The 18,907-nt window shown below is 46.8% G+C and overlaps 1 protein-coding gene across 1 annotated transcript in view; it reads left to right on the forward strand.

Annotated features, from left to right (window-relative positions):
• enah (ENAH actin regulator) overlaps positions 1 to 18,907 on the forward strand; it is a 115,969-nt gene that overhangs the window by 93,859 nt on the left and 3,203 nt on the right. The window contains exons 5-13 of the mRNA XM_082961484.1: positions 2,917 to 3,392; positions 6,220 to 6,972; positions 10,602 to 10,903; positions 11,854 to 12,011; positions 12,290 to 12,338; positions 12,638 to 12,695; positions 12,915 to 12,981; positions 18,174 to 18,252; positions 18,674 to 18,731. Coding sequence (XP_082817610.1) covers positions 2,917 to 3,392; positions 6,220 to 6,972; positions 10,602 to 10,903; positions 11,854 to 12,011; positions 12,290 to 12,338; positions 12,638 to 12,695; positions 12,915 to 12,981; positions 18,174 to 18,252; positions 18,674 to 18,731 — 2,000 coding nt within the window. The remainder of the gene's footprint in view (positions 1 to 2,916; positions 3,393 to 6,219; positions 6,973 to 10,601; positions 10,904 to 11,853; positions 12,012 to 12,289; positions 12,339 to 12,637; positions 12,696 to 12,914; positions 12,982 to 18,173; positions 18,253 to 18,673; positions 18,732 to 18,907) is intronic.

Below are 18,907 nucleotides of genomic sequence, written 5' to 3' on the forward strand. Positions count from 1 at the left end.
TCCAGACCTCTAGTGGCCCGGCGCCTAATGAGCAGTACAACACTCCTGCTCTTTAATTAACTCTGAGAGGGAGGTAGTGGAGGGGGAGGCGTGGGAGGATGGAGAAGAGGTAGATGAGTGCTGCACTGGGGCTTTAGTGAAGTTAGGACGGTAGTGCTCTGTTTTGTGCTCCCTGTCTTGCTGTAACAAGTTAGTTTCATTATGAAGTGCACCAGTGGCGAGGAGAGTAGCTGTCCTCATGGGAGCCTGCTGGGTACAGCTACATTTCTATAACAGCACAGTGTGATATGGGGACACCTTGTAGAGTGAGACTGGTGAATATGGATAATGGGGTCAGTGGTACTGGGGGAAGCCTGGCTGAGGCAACAGCTAGTGAAAGCCTCCTCAGCCGCTTCCACGCTGGTTCTGGGAGAGAGAGGATCTCCACCAACTAAATCTGTTAACTCTCTCTCAGCCTTTCCTCTGGTTACTCTAGCCTACAGAGTGGATTGCTGCCTGGGCCCATAATACTGTTTCTGTATTACTAGCTGAAGCTTTACAGTCTTAAGTAACATTGAAATAATTTTCATGTCATTCTTAACCTATGTATGTTAATGATGGATTATTTCAAGGCTTTTTCAAGCTCCATCAAAAAGAGTAGAGTGACTGTTTGCCTTCCAGTAAATCGTTAGTCTTAGTTCACTAGAGCCCATGAAATCATTCTGGGTGAATAACATAGAGTGATTGAACCTGTAATCCCCTGACTTGGCACATTGAGGGTTTATTTGTGCCGGTTTCCACTTTGACACATAGTGTAGAATAGACACACACAGTGCACTTATAGGAAAAGGGGAGAGGAGTGCTGTTATTCATAAACAGGTGTATTGTAAGTCGTTTACACCACGTGATAGGACATCATACTCCTCCAGGCCTGTTTTGGGGCAGGAAAGCGTTTGATTCCCATCATGTTCCTCTCTAAAGGGTGTGTGGAGACTTGATGTTTCCCCACCAGGGGATGCAGGGCCAGGGAAGTAGGAGGGGTTCAATGGGAAGTTGACTGGCGGGGTATTCAGGGGGTGTACCTGGAGGGGGGTGTCTGGCTGTGACATCATTGTGGAGCAGGGGTGTGTAGCTCGCTCCTGGCCAGATGGAGCGAGGGGGAGGTGTGACACCAGATAGCATTTGAAACTGATGTTGATGATTCAACCTGAACAGGAAGGTTGAAGGAGTGACTGAGGGAAAAGGGCTTGCAGCTTGTCCCTATACAAGTGAAGCACCACAGGTTAATTTGGTCAAGGCTTCAATTGTATTGATGTGACCCAATCCAAAATGTCCCAAACTGATGGTCATGGATAGGGGATCTGCAGTGTTATTATGACAGTCTGGGTAATGTTTGACAGCAGGCCTGGTTGAGGCTGATGAAGCCCCACAGAATGGGCGGGTACCAGTCACAGCCTTGATGGTAGTGATATTGGGAGAGCGAGAAGAGTCTGTGAAATGGCTTGGAGCTGCAGCCAACCAGCCAGAGTCAGTGAGCTACAGCAGGCTACCCCAGGAGGCAGCCTGCCTCACCTCTTACTACAGCATGCTGCCCTCTAGTGATGAGATTTCTCACTGCAGAAGTAAGTCATTCCCAACCTGGGAAGCTCCTATCTGACCTCAGCAGAGCTAGTTGGAATGAACAAGCTGATGCGTTTTGGTATTTGGTGAATGTTATACAGTAAATGCCAGTAAAAGCTGAATAACAGACAGGTTCTGTCCTTATCACTACAGAATGAGAGGCTGTAGCCAGAAGAAGACATTGTTGTGACCTGTTCACTGTGATTACTATTATTTGACCATGCTGGTCATTTATGAACATTTGAACATCTTGGCCATGTTCTGTTATAATCTCCACCCGGCACAGCCAGAAGAGGACTGGCCACCCCTCATAGCCTGGTTCCTCTCTAGGTTTCTTCCTAGGTTTTGGCCTTTCTAGGGAGTATTTCCTAGCCACTGTGCTTCTACACCTGCATTGCTTGCTGTTTGGGGTTTTAGGCTGGGTTTCTGTACAGAACTTTGATATATCAGCTGATGTAAGAAGGGCTATATAAATACATTTGATTTGATTTTGTGTTTAACAACATGTGCAGAGCTAGCTATGGTTGCGTAACGGTTTGTCTTGCACAGAACAGTAATTACATAATGACAACAAGCTTATATAATAACAAAAAGGCCTTTTCCAAGTGACAGCACTGCCTGTGGGTCTGCGTGGTGCGTTAGGCCAGCGTGTGAAACGAGGTCAGGGCCTCATCTCTTCATTGACATTTTACAGGATAAAGGGTAAAGTGCCTTGCTCAAGGGCACATCGATAGATTTTTCACCTAGTTGGCTCGGGGATTCGAACTAGCGACCTTTCAGTTACCTGGCCCTATGTTCTTAACCGCTAGACTACCCCATCTTCTCCACTCCTCTATTCTTTCTGCTTTCTCCACTATCCTGTATGGTCTCTCCTTTTTCTTCTATGGTTTCCTCTCTTGACTGTATGGTCTCTCCTGTCTTAGGTCTCCTCATCGGGTGTCTCCTCTGTGGTCTCCCCTGTCTTAGGTCTCCTCATCGGGTGTCTCCTCTGTGGTCTCCCCTGTCTTAGGTCTCCTCATCGGGTGTCTCCTCTGTGGTCTCCCCTGTCTTAGGTCTCCTCATCGGGTGTCTCCTCTGTGGTCTCCCCTGTCTTAGGTCTCCTCATCGGGTGTCTCCTCTGTGGTCTCCCCTGTCTTAGGTCTCCTCATCGGGTGTCTCCTCTGTGGTCTCCCCTGTTTTAGTTCTCCTCATCGGGTGTCTCCTCTGTGCTCTCCCCTGTCTTAGTTCTCCTCATCGGGTGTCTCCTCCTCTGTGGTCTCTCCTCATCAACCCCCTTTCTCTTCCTCTCTCTAACCTCTTCTCTCCTCTCTCCTGCAGGCAGCTGCAGGAGCTTCAGAGGCAGAAGGAGATGGAGCGCGAGCGGCTTGAGCATGAGCGCCAGGAGAGGGAACGGCTGGAGCGTGAGATGCTGGAGAGGGAGCGTGAACGGGAACGTCAAGACCGTGAGCGTCAGGAGCGAGAGAGGGAGCGCGCCGAGAGGGAGAGGGAGCGCGCCGAGAGGGAGCGCGCCGAGAGGCAGCATGTGGAGCGCGTCGAACGGGATCGCCTGGAGCGTGAGCGTCAGGAGCAGTTGGAGAGAGAGCAGTTGGAGAGAGAGCGGGCGGAGAGAGAGCGGGCGGAGAGAGAGCGGGCGGAGAGAGAGCAATTGGAGAAAGAGCGGGTGGAGAGAGAGTGGGAGCTGATGGAGAGCGAGAAGCAGGAGAGGGAGAGGATGGAGCGAGAGACTCACCAGGAGCAGCAGTTGGACAGAGAGCAGATGGACTGGGAGAGAGGGAGACGCATCTCCAACGCCGGTGAGCAGCCAAGCCTTTTTCCTTACCTCTTACACACTCACACATACTCGCCCACATGCATACACATACTTCCACACACACCCACCAACACGCATATGCGCACATCTGATGTCTAGAACAGGACAAGGTAGTACATTACACACTGACGACACAGGACAGAACAAAATGACAGAATAGTCACCAACAGGTGAGTGGGTTTAGGTCTCACTTCATTTAGCAGTAGTACTCCAAAGAGCCGTCTTGGGTGTAAAATCCCAGCTTGACATTTAGCTGGAGTCTGAAGCGGAGCCTAGACGCTGAGTCTACTCAGCCATCCCTGGCCGCTCATTAGTTAGTGTGACTTATAGCGAGGCTTCTCTCCCATCTCTCTCTGCCCATCTGCCTGTGTGTTGGACGGGCTCGTGGAACAGCTTGAGTGGCGCTAGGGCATAAGGGGAGTGTTTAGATGCTTCTCTCAGCGAGCAGGCAAGAACACACACACACACACACACACACACACACACACACACACACACACACACACTGACACACACTCAGCTCTCTCTGCCTACTCCTGTTAAATGGGTCCTGTTTTGACCAGGGATGGCTTTGACTGTGTGTTGGTGGATGGTAGGGGGAACCCCAGCCAGCCTGCCCAGCAAAGCATAGGCAGGTGCAGGACTCAGGTTCTGGGTTTGGTTAGGGGACGATCAAGGATGGGAGATGGACATTGCTGCTACATATTGGGTCAGTGGGGGAGCCAGTGTTGGCATGGTTCAGTGCCACAATCATCACATTAGCTGGGCCAGATTCTCTGTATTAGTAGGATAAAAATGAACCATCAAGGCTAACATGCTGCCTGCCCCGCAGGAGCACATCAACATAACTATAAACATATCATGGTATAGAGTTCACTTTATTTTTCCCAGGACATTTATGCAATAAATTCATAACGACCCAATTCACACAGAACATGACAAGACCAACACAAGAAACAACGTTGCACTGCATGTTGCTGTAACATTTTGGGGAGCTTTTGGGTTTGAAGTGTGAGTATGCACATTTAATACGCTTCTAGCTCTCTTTCCTGCAGGAAAAACAAACATTTGCGCTGTTGGCCTAATGTGTACACAGCCTTGCAATAGCTTTTGGTTGGATTTCCAGTTTGGTTCATAGTATGTTTAGTATTCTGTTGGATGTTGCCAGTGTCTAATGGATGCTGGTTCTGTGTGTAACCATACCTCAACTTCTAATGGAACACTTGAGAGGTCTGCTAATAGGCCATCCACAGATCCATGGACCGTCTGAAGTGAGCTTCCTGATGAGTCCGGCACACTGTGGCGTCTGTCTCATATTAGCTATGCCCCTCATCGCATTCAAAAGAACAAGGGCTTCCTTGTGTGAATGGCAACCTCTTTAATACAGCCGTTCCTACTACTGATGTGATGGTTCTAGACCGGCCCGCCCTATACTGGTCCCCTTCTTCTGTAGGCCACTCTCCTAGGGAACACACTAGGCTACACACTAGGCTACATTTAGTTAGTGTGTATGGAGGAGATGGAGTGTAGGTTCATTTTGGGGTGTGTGTGTGTGTGTGTGTGTTTTTACTCTGGGATCACAGAGCAAAGCTGGGGCCTGCCTCTGCCCACTTACCACCCGGAGGGAGGTAGGGAGGGGAGAGGAGAAAGGAGGAGACAGTTGGGGGGGGTCGGGAAAAAGAGACAAACATTTGGGCAAGAGTAAGTCTTCTGGCTGGAGGAGTGTGTGTGTGTGTGTGGCTGCCACTGAGGGTCAGTGGAGCAGAATGAGGCTGGTACAAAGGATTAGCAGCATTGCCCCTCAGTCAACATATGGCATGAGTGGCCTCTGCTCTGGGCTAACTCTGGGGCTACGCTGGCTGGGGCCACAAAACAGAGCATGGATAATTCAGAGCATGCAGTCAGGCTCTGGCAGTGTGACCACCCAGCGAGACTACCTCCGCCATGGCTCACCTCACTAGTTCTAAACTTTACATGAGAGATGAGAAGATACTACTGATGTGTGTGTTGATGAGAAACAGACTTTGTGATGGTTATTTTATTTGTTTTGTAAGACTTTATGCGAACTCCTTGTCATTTGAAAGAGGAGATTCTGACTTGAAATCGTTCTGATAGAAAACTAGGTAATGGTGAATGCAGGTAAGGGGTGATTGATTTAAACTGGAGTCACCCAAATATTGAAGCATTTTATTTATTTAGTTCATTTAGATTGTACTCGAGTCTGCACCGTTTGCTTATTGTAAGAACAATGAACAAAACATGTCCAAATTGGTTACATGTCTCAATTGTGGTTCTTTGACTTGTAAATGTGTAGAATACAACTGTTCTGCTTGCTCAGTCTTGGTATGGACAGGATGGATGCAGCATGGATAGAGTGAGTGACTGACCAGTGCTGTGTCTGGTGTGTGTTGATCCTGTGAGTTTCACCAGAGGCTAATAAAGTGTTTGAGGTGGGAATCATTTGATTAGGCTTCATTCAATGAGCGGACAAGCCAAGCGCTCCCGACTGAAAGTACGATGGTCTATGTTTTTCTGCTGCCTCTCTATCCATGTGTACACATTGACACACTGTTTACAGAGTGTGCCTCAGGTTCTGTCTCAACTGCTAACCTTGTGTACTAATAGTAACATCCTTTCTGTCAGAGAAAGAACCAAGTATAGAAAAAGGAGATTTAGGTCTGTGCTGGTTTTTCCTGCTTCATTTGCCCCCTTCTCTCTGTTCTTTCTGTTTCTCCCCCTTTCTCTCTCTCCTCTCCTGTGTTCTTTCCCCCCTTGTGTGGCTGCACGGTGGCTGCTTCTGTCCTGTTCAGCATTTGAAAGTACCCTCTACACCCCTCCGCCTCCAGAGTACTCCTCCAAGACCTCCTCTACGTCTGTGTCTCCCACCACCCCCAACTACCCTCCGCCCACCCCATCACCCTCCTCTGCAACACCCCCCACCCCACCTCTACGTCACTCTGCCTCCCGATTTGCCACCTCGCTAGGCTCCGCCTTCCACCCCGTCTTGCCCCACTACGCCACAGTCCCCAGGCGACAGCCCGTACCTCCCACGCCCCCCACCCCGGCCCCAGCAACCCCCTCCAAGTCTTTGGTGTGGTCAGCAACAAACTTCAGCCCTCTGCCCCCCTCGCCCCCCGTCATGATCAGTAGTCCCCCGGGCAAGGCAACAGGCCCACGCCCTGTCATTGCCATCCCAGTCCCCAGCCCCTTGTCACAGAAACCCCCCTCTCCCAATGGGCCTCCTATGTTCCCTGCCCCTTCACCACTCACCATTGGCAACAGCAGCAACCCCACCCCGCCCCCCCCTCCCACCCCGCCGCCCCCTCCACCGCTGCCCCCTCTCTCCCTTTCCCTGTCCTGCCAGCAGTCGCCTGTTGTCTCCCCCATCGCTCCCCTTGTGTCCTCTCCCTCATCCCAGCCTGCTGTTGTCCCTTCTCCTTCCACAGCTCCCCCTGCCTCTGCTGACCTCTCTGCTGACCTCTCTGTAAACCTCTCTGAGCTGGGAGACTCCTGCTCCTCGGCTCCAGAGGCCTTTCAGTCTGCAGACCCTCTGGCCCAGCAGGGTAAGGCCTCACCTCTCTCAGCTTCGCTCTCTACCTCCACTCACCCACTAACGGGGGTCCAGGGAGTAGCGGGCCTGCCCTAACCAGCTCGGCCCAGCTCTGGGTGCCAACGCTGGCTGCAGCGGTGGCTAGTACGGCTGTGGCTCTAGGTCTGCTAGGTGCTTGTTAATCTGTGTTGGTCAGGTGTCTGTCTGGCCTCTGTCAGCATCCTCTCGCCATGTATGTCCATGCTATTGCTCGTGGTCTTGAGTTGCCTGGTGAACTGGTTTGAATGGTGTCTGGTCATTGGGCATGGCATGTATGTGTGCACTCAGACAGGGGGCTCTGTTGCGTCTAGCTATAGATCACCGCAGCTATGTCTGGAGGGATCAATGTCTCTTTGTTTCTCCTTTGCTTGTTTGTTTTTTTATCACCTCAAACTATTATTTTTCTGCAATTCACCATTGTGATGACCTTAGTATGTTACCATGACTTTTCACCCTCACTTGTCATGTCAGTGTTGTGTTCATCAAGCCTGCTGGACTTGGTGACCGTAGGCTTGTACACGTGATACAAAAGGGACTGATAGATGGAGACTCATTTCTGCTCCATCCTTGTTCACTTAGGGTTCTTGTCATGACACTACTGTACGTTTCAAGGGAACGGGAGGGATGCTAGTGCGGAGGAATTAACATAGATATTAGATGTATTTTGATTAGGAAATGCCTGACTGAACTCGGGGGCCATCTTTAGAGGGATTTTCACTGTCAGAAGCTATCCAGCAGCTGGAATCAATAATATTAAGATCATTTTTCCCCCTCTCCTAAATAGAGTAGTTAGCATACACGTCTGTCTCCTCTGCATTGAGGATCCAAATAAATGAATCACCTCTAACAACCATGTCAAATGAGGACCAGCTTTGTATTATTCTTCCTTAACCGGCCATCACATTTGATTTACCTTATTAACTTTATGAGAAAGAACATTTAATTCAACAGTAGTTATCCACATTTGAAATCTTTCTGAAAACCATTGCAGTTTCAAAAGTTCAGATTTGACATAATTCAAACACTCCAGTACCATTAATGATACTATTTTGTCACATAATAGAGTTTTGGATTGTGGTGTATTAAAACTACCCTTTGAGTAACTCATCAGTAGCATTTACAGTGCAGTCGGAAGGTATGACGTTTTCCACATTTTGTTACGTTTACAGCCCTTACTGTAAATAATGTCATCAATCTACACACAATACCCATAATGATGAAACGAAAAGAGGTTTTTCTAAATGTTTGCAAATGTTTTAAAAATCTAGAACATTTATTTACTTAAGTATTCAGACTCAATTGAGTTCAGGTGCATCCTGTTTCCATTGATCATCCTTGATGTTTCTATAACTTGATTTGAATCCATCTGTGGTAAATTCAATTGACTGGACATGATTTGGAAAGGCATACCGCAAAAACCAAGCCATGAGGTCGAAGGAATTGTCTGTAGAGCTCTGAGACAGGATTGTGTCAGCACAGATCTGGGGAAGGGTACCAAAACATTTCTGCAGCATTGAAGGTCCCCACACCGTGGCCTCCATCATTCTTAAATGGAAGAAGTTTGGAACCACCAAGAGCTGGCCGCCGGGACAAACTGAGCAATCGGGGAAGAAGGGCCTTCCCTGTAGCTCAGTTGGTAGAGCATGGTGTTTGCAATGCATGGTGTTTGCAACGCCAGGGTTGTGGGTTCGATTCCCACGGGGGGCCAGCACAGGGAAAAAAAAAGAAAAAAAAATGTATGACATGTATGCATTCACTACTGTAAGTCGTTCTGGATAAGAGCGTCTGCTAAATGACTAAAATGTCAAATGTATGTCAAGGAGGTGACCAAGAACCTGATGGTCACTCTGACAGAGCTCCAGAGTTCCTCTGTGGAGATGTGAGAACCTTCCACAAGGACAACCATCTCAGCAGCACTCCACCAATCAGGCCTTTATGGTAGAGTGGTCAGGTGGAAGCCACTCCTCAGTAAAAGGCACATGACAGCCTGCTTAGAGTTTGCCAAAAGGCATCTAAAGGACTCTCAGACCATGAGAAACAAGATTATCTGGTCTGATGAAACCAAGATGGAACTCTTTGGCCTGAATGCCAATCGTCATGTCTGGAGGAAACCTGGCACCATCCCTACAGTGAAGCATGGTGGTGGTAGCATCATGCTGTGGGGATGTTTTTCAGCGGCAGGGACTGGGAGCCTAGTCAGGATCGAGGCAAAGATGAACAGAGCAAAGTACAGAGAGATCCTTGATGAAAACCTGCTCCATAGCACTCAGGACCTCAGACTGGGGAAAAGGTTCACCTTCCAAAAGGACAACGACCCTAAACACACAGCCATGACAAAGCAGGAGTGGTTTCAGGACAAGTCGTAATGTTCATGAGTGGCCCAGCCAGAGCCCAGACTTCAACTTGATCAAACGTCTCTGGGGAGACCTGAAAATAGCTGTGCAGCGACGCTCCCCATCCAACCTGACAGAGCTTGAGAGGATCTGCAGAGAAGAATGCGAGAACCTCGTAAATACAGGTGTGCCAAGCTTGTAGCGTCATACCCAAGAAGATTCGAGGCTGTAATCACTGCCAAAGATGCTTTAACAAAGTACTGAGTAAAGGGTCTGAATACCTTTTGTAAATGTGATATTTCAGTTTAGTTTTTATGCAGTATAGTTTTTATGCAAAAATGTCAAACTTTTTTTTTTGCTTTGTCATTATGGGGTATTGTGTGTGTGTGTGTGTGTGTGTGTGTGTGTGTGTGTGTGTGTGTGTGTAGATTTGAAGGAGAAACTAATCAATTTTAGAGTAAGGCTGTAACGTAACAAAATGTCTGAATACTTTCCGAACGTACTGTATATGTAGATTCAGTGTAACTATTTCTCCCACTTGGACTGACCCACCCGTGTTCGTGACCTCTGCCCTCCAGTCTCCTCTCTCATTGGCTGAAAGGAAACTGGTCACACTATAGAGATCCAATTAAATTACTATTATAATAATTAGTTTTCGAATTCCTAATTCTATAGGTCACGCCCTCATTAACAGGAGCTCAATATGGGCACATCCATCATGGCTTATTGATCCAATCATCTGTCTGGGTTGACGAATCACAATGATTTTCTACAAGCTAATTATTCCAGTTAATACATCTCTGTGGTTCCATGGTTTAGGGCTGCTCTTGCAGGCATATGCCGATATTGACCTAACTAAGGCTGCTAGAGTTCCTGTGTCCAATGCATTTTCTGTCTTGTTTGTGTTGGATGTCTCCATTTGCTTCATTCAAATGGATACATTTAGGCCATTAACACAACTCACTGATGTGCATGCATGTTGTATGACAAACAGCAAGGGGATGTTAGTGACTTCATGCCGTGTCTTCACAAACCAGTTTTGTTCTTCACATACAAGTTTTAAAGTCTAAAGTTACCCAATAGATGGTCAAGCCTGATAATGTTAGTATTGATGCTGAATGTAGTATGGGTACTTTAGGAAGCCTGAGTTTTGTGTGTGAGGATAAACTAAATAGGAGAGAACTCGTGACTCCTGCTCTTTCTGTGAGTCCTAAATTTTGATACTGACTGTTTAATCTTCTCCCTCCTCCCCCTATACAGACACAGTGTTGACGCCGGTGCTGCCCACCCCCCCTCCCCCTCCCCCCCCTCCCTCCCAGCTCCTCTGTGACCTCCACAGCCTCTGCCCAACCAGGCCCTCCTCCCCCTCCCCCCTTACCCCCCACACTCACCCCTACCAGCGGCGTGCCCCCTCCCCCACCCGGACCCCCACCTTCCCTCGGTGGCCAGGCCCACCCTCCCCCTCCACCAGCCCCTCCCCTGCCACCCGGCCTCTTCTCCCCCTCGGAGGACCGCCCCCTGTCTGGGCTGGCCGCTGCCCTCGCTGGAGCCAAGCTGCGTAAAGTGCCAAGGGTGAGAGGCCGACACACACAGAACAGAAACACACCCACAAGTCCTTACTCTTACACAGACACCCACTGTTTGTCTCATACCATATCCTCACAGGCTTGTGATCTTGTCCAGCACCAGTCACAATTTATATCCCAACTATTTGAAGTAGTGCTGAGCTATTAACTAACATTTCATCGTTTTTTGGTTATTAAATCGACTTCTGTTCAATTACTTGAATTCCATTTAGTTCACTTTTTTTGGTGAGCCCAGCTCGCTGTTTCATTCCCGAGAGAAATCTGAGAAATCAAGTCAATGTACACAACGATGAGAGGGACAGAGAGTTTGAAAGTTTACCTTATCTACTTTGAAGAACTAGTACAATTATTTTGTCAGACAGCTCTGCAGCATGCTGTAGGCTACAGTACTTAGGCTGGTTAGCTAAATAGGATGACTAAAGAGACAGTACAGTATGGGGAGCATGTAACGTTAGATGGCCTGGCAGGCTGACTGCTGCTGCTTGAGTAGAGATGAAATGATGACTTTAAGGAATGAAAAATCAAATAAAAACTAAGTAATAGACACAACTCAAATATTTTATTATTTCATAGTAATTTCCCATTTTTCTATTGATGTCGACCCGTCTACCTGACAGGTCCACATTTTGGCCTTTGGAATTTCCATTAAAATGCTCAAATCATTGTAATGTCATTATTTCGTAATATAAAAATATTGAAATCAAACATCGGGATTATTTTTTAAATAATCTTAACAATAAGCGAACCAACCTCAAAACACTAATCACTCAGCACTAATTGGGAGCTGCCACTCACTTCAGATACATTTAAATTATGTAGCCCATACTGTACTTCACGCTTTCATATACTGCACTCCACCATACCTGACCCCCAGTTATGTGCCTCTGTAACATGGTCTACCACTACTTCTCTTACTCAGACCTTTCTATCCTTCAGAGTGATAGTGGTGGTGATGCGGCAGCTGCTCTGGCTGCAGCCATGGCTGGGGGCTTGGCTGGCGCTACAGGGGCCAAACCTGGAGGGAACGGCCCTCTGGGAGGAGCACCTGGAGGAGGGGGGTTGATGGAGGAAATGAGCGCCCTCCTGGCCAGGAGGTGACATGACACTACATTCCTGTTTGAAACATGGAGAGAGGAGGCATACAGCATGTTTGGGTGGCTTCAGGGAGTGGGGGCAATATTGAGGAAGGCTTGAGACCCAAATGTTTCTTGTCAATATAAATATTTTTATTGAGTGCCATATCATTGCAGATCATGTACAGTAGCTGTCACGGGCAGCCAAACATTATTTAAAAGTAATTTGTCGTGAGAATTTTTTTTGAGGACATACAATATAGCATGTTAGAACTTTAATATTTTGTGGTGTTTTTCAGGAGAAGAATTGCAGAGAAGGGATCATCACCTGAGCCGGAGCAGAGAGCTGTGAGTATGACAGACAGAGGCCAGGGAAAGTTCATCTCTGTATATCCTGCCTGACAGTATCTATCTAGTCGACCCATCTATAATTCAGTAGCCTGGTGTTTGTATTCTGTATCCATCCCTTCTGGATGTCTTTGGAGCTTCATATGTTTCTCTTTGAGGGTCATTGGTGGCATTAAAGAGGATCAATGGTTCTCCCTCAGTGGGTTATTAACTAAATGCCTGGTCGCATTTCTGATCATCTGAAGCTGCCTGACCTATATCTTCTGACCTTTTGAACTCACTGTGCTTCTCTCCAATAGGACGACGGCGGCGGTGAGGGCACCACGACTCCTAAAGTGTCTGCCTGTAGCACACCAGGTGAGTGGGGTACAGGATAGAGTACAGGACTGTAGTGGTCAGAGATACACAGGACCAGAAGAGAAACACCTTCCACATTCAGAACACCAGGATCCTAGTCAGTGTTGGCCAGCAGTTAATGTAGTTTGGCAGATTTGTTCTGTCAGTATTTGTTTGTCTTCTGATGACGTTTATATCAGTGTAATATATCTAATGCTTTTGTGTTTCTCTCCTCTGCAGACATGCCCAGGAAACCATGGGAGAGGACTAACACTATGAATGGTAGCAAATCCCCAGTCATTGGAAGGTAAGTACCAGCATTCCATAAATGTGCTTAGATTTCATGTACAAACGGTAATACATTTTTAGTCTCTGAGTCTAAACACATTATTGGGTCAAGCACAACTAAGTCAAAAATATCCACTGCCTGTCTGAATCATTGACTGCCTCTGCATTGCCGCTCATTATCATGTAACTGGAGAGAAGGAGCACAGAGGGTAGCAGAGCATGGCTCACTGCTGGGGTCCGACCCCTGGGCTTGCTGGTTCATGACTGGTTAATAATACGACTAAAGCACAGGGCTGCTGCTTACCACTAGGCTACCGCTAGCAAGGCTGTCTGTATCAAATCAAATTTTAATTGTTGCATGTGCCGAATACAACAGGTGCAGACCTTACAGTGAAATGCTTACTTATAAGCCGTTAACCAACAATGCAGTTAAGAAAAATACCTTAAAATTAAGAAATAAAAGTAACAAATAATTAAAGAGCAGCAGTAAAATAACAATAGTGAGGCTATATACAGGGGGTACCGGTACAGAGTCAATGTGCAGGGGCACCGTTTTTTTGAGGTAATATGTACATGTAGGTAGAGTTATTAAAGTGACTATGCATAGATAATAAACAGAGTAGCAGCAGTGTGAAGTGGGAGGGCAGGCAATGCAAATAGTCTGGGTAGCCATTGATTAGATGTTCAGGAGTCTTATGACTTGGGGGTAAAAGCTGTTTAGAAGCCTCTTAGACCTAGACTTGGAGCTCCGGTACATCTTGCCATGTGGTAGCCGAGAGAACAGTCTATGACTAGGGTGGTAGGAGAACAATTTTTAGGTTCTTCCTCTGACACTGCTTGGTATAGAGGTCCTGGATGGCAGGAAGCTTGGCCCCAGTGATGTACTGGGCCGTACACACTACCCTCTGTAGTGCCTTGCGGTCGGAGGCCGAGCAGTTGCCATACCAGGCAGTGATGCAACCGGTCAGGATGCTCTCGATGGTTCAGCTGTAGAACCTTTTGAGGATCTGAGGACCCATGCCAAATCTTTTCAGTCTCCTGAGGGGGAATAGGTTTTGTCGTGCCCTCTTCACGACTGTCTTGATGTGCTTGGACCATGTTAGTTTGTTGGTGATGTGGACACCAAGGATCTTGAAGCTGTCAATCTGCTCCACTACAGCCCCATCGATGAGAATGGGGATGGGCTCGTTCCTCCTTTTCCTGTAGTCCACAATCATCTCCTTTGTCTTGATCACGTTGAGGGAGAGGTTGTCCTTGCACCACACGGCCAGGTCTCTGACCTCCTCCCTATAGGTGGTCTCATCGTTGTCGGTGATCAGGCCTACCACGGTTGTCATCAGCAAACTTAATGATGGTGTTGGAGTCGTGCCTGGCCATGCAGTCATGAGTGAACAGGGAGTACAGGAGGGGACTGAGCACGCACCGCTGAGGGGCCCCCGTGTTGAGGATAAGCGTGGCGGATGTGTTGTTACCTACCCTTACCAACTGGGGGCGGCCCATCAGGAAGTCTAGGATCCAGTTGCAGAGGGAGGTGTTGAGTCACAGGGTCCTTAGCTTAGTTATGAGCTTTGACGGTGTTGAACGCTGAGCTGTTGTCAATGAGTAGCATTCTCACATAAGAGTTATTTTTATCCAGGTGTGAAAGTGCAGTGTGGAGTGCAATAGACTTTGCATCATCTGTGGATCTGTTGGGGCGGTATGCAAATTGGAGTGGGTGTAGGGTTTCTGGGATAATGGTGTTGTGAGCCATGACCAGACATGAGTGCTATGGGTCAGTGTCATTTAGGCAGGTTAACTTAGTGTTCTTGGGCACAGGGACTATGGTGGTCTGCTTGAAACATTTTGGTATTACAGACTCAGACAGGGAAAGGTTGAAGTTGTCAGTGAAGACACTTGCCAGTTGGTCAGCACATGCTCGGAGTGCACGTCCTGGTAATCTGTCTGGCCCTGCGGCTTTGTGAATGTTGACCTGTTTAAAGGTCTTACTCTCATCGGCTACGGCGAGCGTGATCACACAGTCGTCCGGAACAGCTGATGCTCTCATGCATGCTTCAGTGTTTCTTGCCTCGACGCATGCATAGAAGTAATTTAGCTCGTCTGATAGGCTTGTGTCACTGGGTTAGCTCGTGGCTGGGCTTCCCTTTGTAGTCTAATGGTTTGCAAGCCCTGCCACATCCGACGAGTATCGGAGCCAATGTAGTACTATTCAATCTTAGTCCTGTATTGACGCTTTGTCTGTTTGATGGTTCATCGGAGGGCATAGCGGGATTTCTTATTAGCTTCCGGGTTAGAGTCCCGCTCCTTGAAAAAAGGCAGCTCTACCCATTAGCTCAGTGCGGATGTTGCCTGTAATCCATGGCTTCTGGTTGGGGTATGTATGTACAGTCACTGTGGGGACGATGTCATCGATGCACTTATTGATAAAGCCAGTAACTGATGTGCTGTACTCCTCAATGCCATCGGAATAATCCCGGAACAAATTCCAGTCTGTGCTAGCAAAACAGTCCTGTAGTTTAGCATCTGCTTCATCTGATCACTTTTTTATTGACCGAGTCACTGGTGCTTCCTGCATTAATTTTTGCTTGTAAGCAGGATTCAGGAGGATAGAATTATGGGCAGATTTGCCAAATGGAGGGTGAGGGAGAGCTTTGTACTCATCTCTGTGTGTGGAGTGAAGTTCTTTATTTATATTGCACATTTAACATGCTGGTAGAAATGAGGTAAAACTGATTTAAGTGCATTAAAGTCCCCGGCCACTAGGAGCGCCGTATACAGCTCGTTGAATATGGTCTTATTGCCAGCATCGGTTTGTAGTGATAAATAGACCGCTACGAAGAATATAGATGAAAGTGAGTGTTCCTGAGATCTGTCAATGAAAGCCCCAAATTCCAGGGCTCTAAATGGCGGTTTGTCGGTGAGAACGTGTTCCTGGAAATGCACCTCCAGCTTCCATGTGCAAAACAGAATGCTGACTGCCTCCACCACAAGTCCTTTTTTGTTTTAATTCGCTGAGAATGTGAGATGTTTTTTAGAACTTCCTTTAAAGTCGGTTGGTGTTGCATTTTAGCGTATTAATGTGAAAAGTTTCAGACAATTAACAGATCCCTAGAAAATTCCTATTACAATGCTTTTATCAATGTAAAGTTAACTTAAAACAAAGTCAATATATCATCAATAGCAGTTGTTTTTCCATATGCTCTGACAGCTATACTCAGTGTTTTCTCTGTAGCCTGTAGGTTTAGTTTGGTCTGGTTTAGGGAGGGGACCTGGGGCTACAGGACAGGCCTTTTAAAAGCTGTAGTCTCTCTCTCACGGACTTGACTCACCGTGAAGAAGTCCGATGGGTTCTGATCTCGTAAACAGGTATACAGGCCTGTAGAATGATAATTCTCCCTTTTTTACTCATTTTGTGTAATTTGCTGCAATCGAAGTGGAAGTGATATTTTGGGGGGGGTTGGGTTAGTGCCTTGTAATTCCCACATACTCTGTCTCAGTTTTGCCAGCAAAGTAATCACCAGACTGCTAATGAACTCCACGTATATACATTGTTTATTTTAAAACAAGAATAAACCAATCTATAGGTCTATGTCATGTTACGTTTCCAGTTGCTTTACAATCTTTGTTTTACTGTCCATCTCTCCTACAGTGCCTAGTTTGCAAAATTCCTGTCAAAGGGAATCCCTCGAACACATCACAAAGTGCCCCCTACTCTCACATGTACACACATACTCTACACACTCTGTAGTTGTGTGCTACTGTATAGTGAGGAAGCTAGAGGAGACATCACCCCGCCCAGTGCTGTTAATATTCACTTCCGTGCCAATTCTGTCCCAGAAGCACCCAATAGATAAGGCCACACAGCCCTGCATTGGCATCCTACATTTCTCTCACATAAACTGGCCTTAGTATCTGACCTATAGAGGAGGCCAGAGAGACCACTAGAGCAAATACACAAACACGCAGAAGGGCAACTATTGAGAATTGTTCCACTTCCCCTCTTGGCTTCCACTTCCTCTCTGACAAGCTTTTGGCTGTTCACAGAGTTAATTTCTTCACTGATTTCACACTCAGTTTCCTTAGTTCCCTTGAATCATTCCTGTAGTTGTAGACCATGGTGATTACCTTGTTGGCAACTGTGTCCTGTCCCAGCTGATCCAATGGCAGAGAAGCATGGCTGTGTGTGACTGCTGCATTGTTTGTGCATGCTGTGACTACAGCGGCCTGTTTCTGAACTCTGGCTCCCAAAGTCAACTTGATTGTTTAAATCGAGCTAAACTACCCAATGTTAGCTGTGTGTTTCCTTCCTATTAGTTGGTGTGTGAACTCGTATGGTTGGTGTATGTAGCATGTGTATTGGGCTGGCTTTACCTAAGGCAGGGATGGGCAACTGGCGGCACCCCCATTTAAAGGCACTCCGATCAATTCCGTTATGTCAGTCACTGATAGTCACTCAATTAGCCCATTTCAGCTAACATAATTCTTTTACATTTAATTACAGCCCCTGGTGATGAGTTCAGATTTCTTGTGGCCCCACCCCATCAAAGTTGCTCATCCCTGACCTAAGGCATTAAGCTATTCTATTTGTGATTCCAGTCATAGGACTCTACAGTTTCCAGTTAATTTACTGGTTCACTTTGCCTAAATCTAGATTTGTTTTCTCAGAGCATAATGATGCTTGAACTAAGTTCATGAAGGAGCCTCATACTGTATGTGGGCAGCCAAATTGTTAGGTACCCTGTCAAATAGGCTCAGTTTACCACTAGTGTCGTATCAATGCTGACAAATGGATATGAAATGGCATGAAAATGATTGTGGTACTCTTATGCTCTACATTGCCATATTTGTGTATCAGTTTCCAAATTCTGAATATAAAATAATAATGTTGGTGTATGATGACAGTTTGTTTTGTGCGTTTAAGTCTGTAACTTCCTAGGTTTCCTGTTGTGTTTTGATATCAAACCGTCAATTTGAATTTTCAGATGTCCTCCTTTGGGGTTTCAATGCACTTTCTTTCAACTTGTTTGTTATAGTTGCACATTTTTTAAAAGAGTGATTGAAGTGTCTGAGGACTGAATGCAGAGGAGGATGATCTAGCTACAGTCGGCACTTAGCTGTCTTGTTTTCCTCCAAGAGGGACTTCTGAAGACCCCCTTGACAAGAGCCCCAGTTTAGGTATACTACTTTAACTTTTTCTGTTTATCTCATCTACAGACCAAAATCCACACCGACTGGATCCCTAAGTGCCAACGGGGTGCCAACAGAAGGTCTCGACTACGACAGATTGAAACAGGTATTCAGAGGAGACAAGTCAAAAATGACCAACTTGCTGTTTGCTGGCAGTACACTGGAGCTGTAATATTTTACACAGCATACTAAAGAGCCCTGAGAGGGTGTTCCCAATGACGGTGTCCTGTGCTGCGGCAATCCCTCCCTTCTCCCCTATGAATGAGCCTGTTAGATAAGTGTGGATTCTTCATATACCCTCCCTATCTGTGCACACAGCAGCAGCCTCAGTCAGAGCAGTAACACAGAGGAGTGACACTATGGGCTTACTAAAACTCATTCGGCTCTCTGGGACAGTATCGCTCATTGATGCTATGCTCACTGTTTTCCCCCATCTCACATGTCCAAAGAGCCTGACGTTTGATAAGTTATTTGTTTTTCCACTGTATTTTGTCTCTAATCTTCTCTTTCCAACCTTGTATTTTCAGGACATTCTGGACGAGATGAGGAAGGAGTTATCAAAACTGAAAGAGGAACTCATTGATGGTAACTGATTGCTTGATAAACCTTATGCATATACTGCTCTGTAGTATGTGACAGGGCTGAGAGGAAGCGCTTACGCTTACGAGGCCTGCTGTACCTTTGTCATCAGAGAATTAGCATCAAACCATTCAAACCGCTGCTAAGATCATATCACAGCAAAGACGGCACAAAACACAATA

The sequence above is a fragment of the Salmo salar genome, chromosome 15 (genome assembly GCF_965601325.2).
Source record: "Salmo salar chromosome 15, fSalSal1, whole genome shotgun sequence".
NCBI classification, from domain to species: Eukaryota; Metazoa; Chordata; class Actinopteri; order Salmoniformes; family Salmonidae; genus Salmo; species Salmo salar.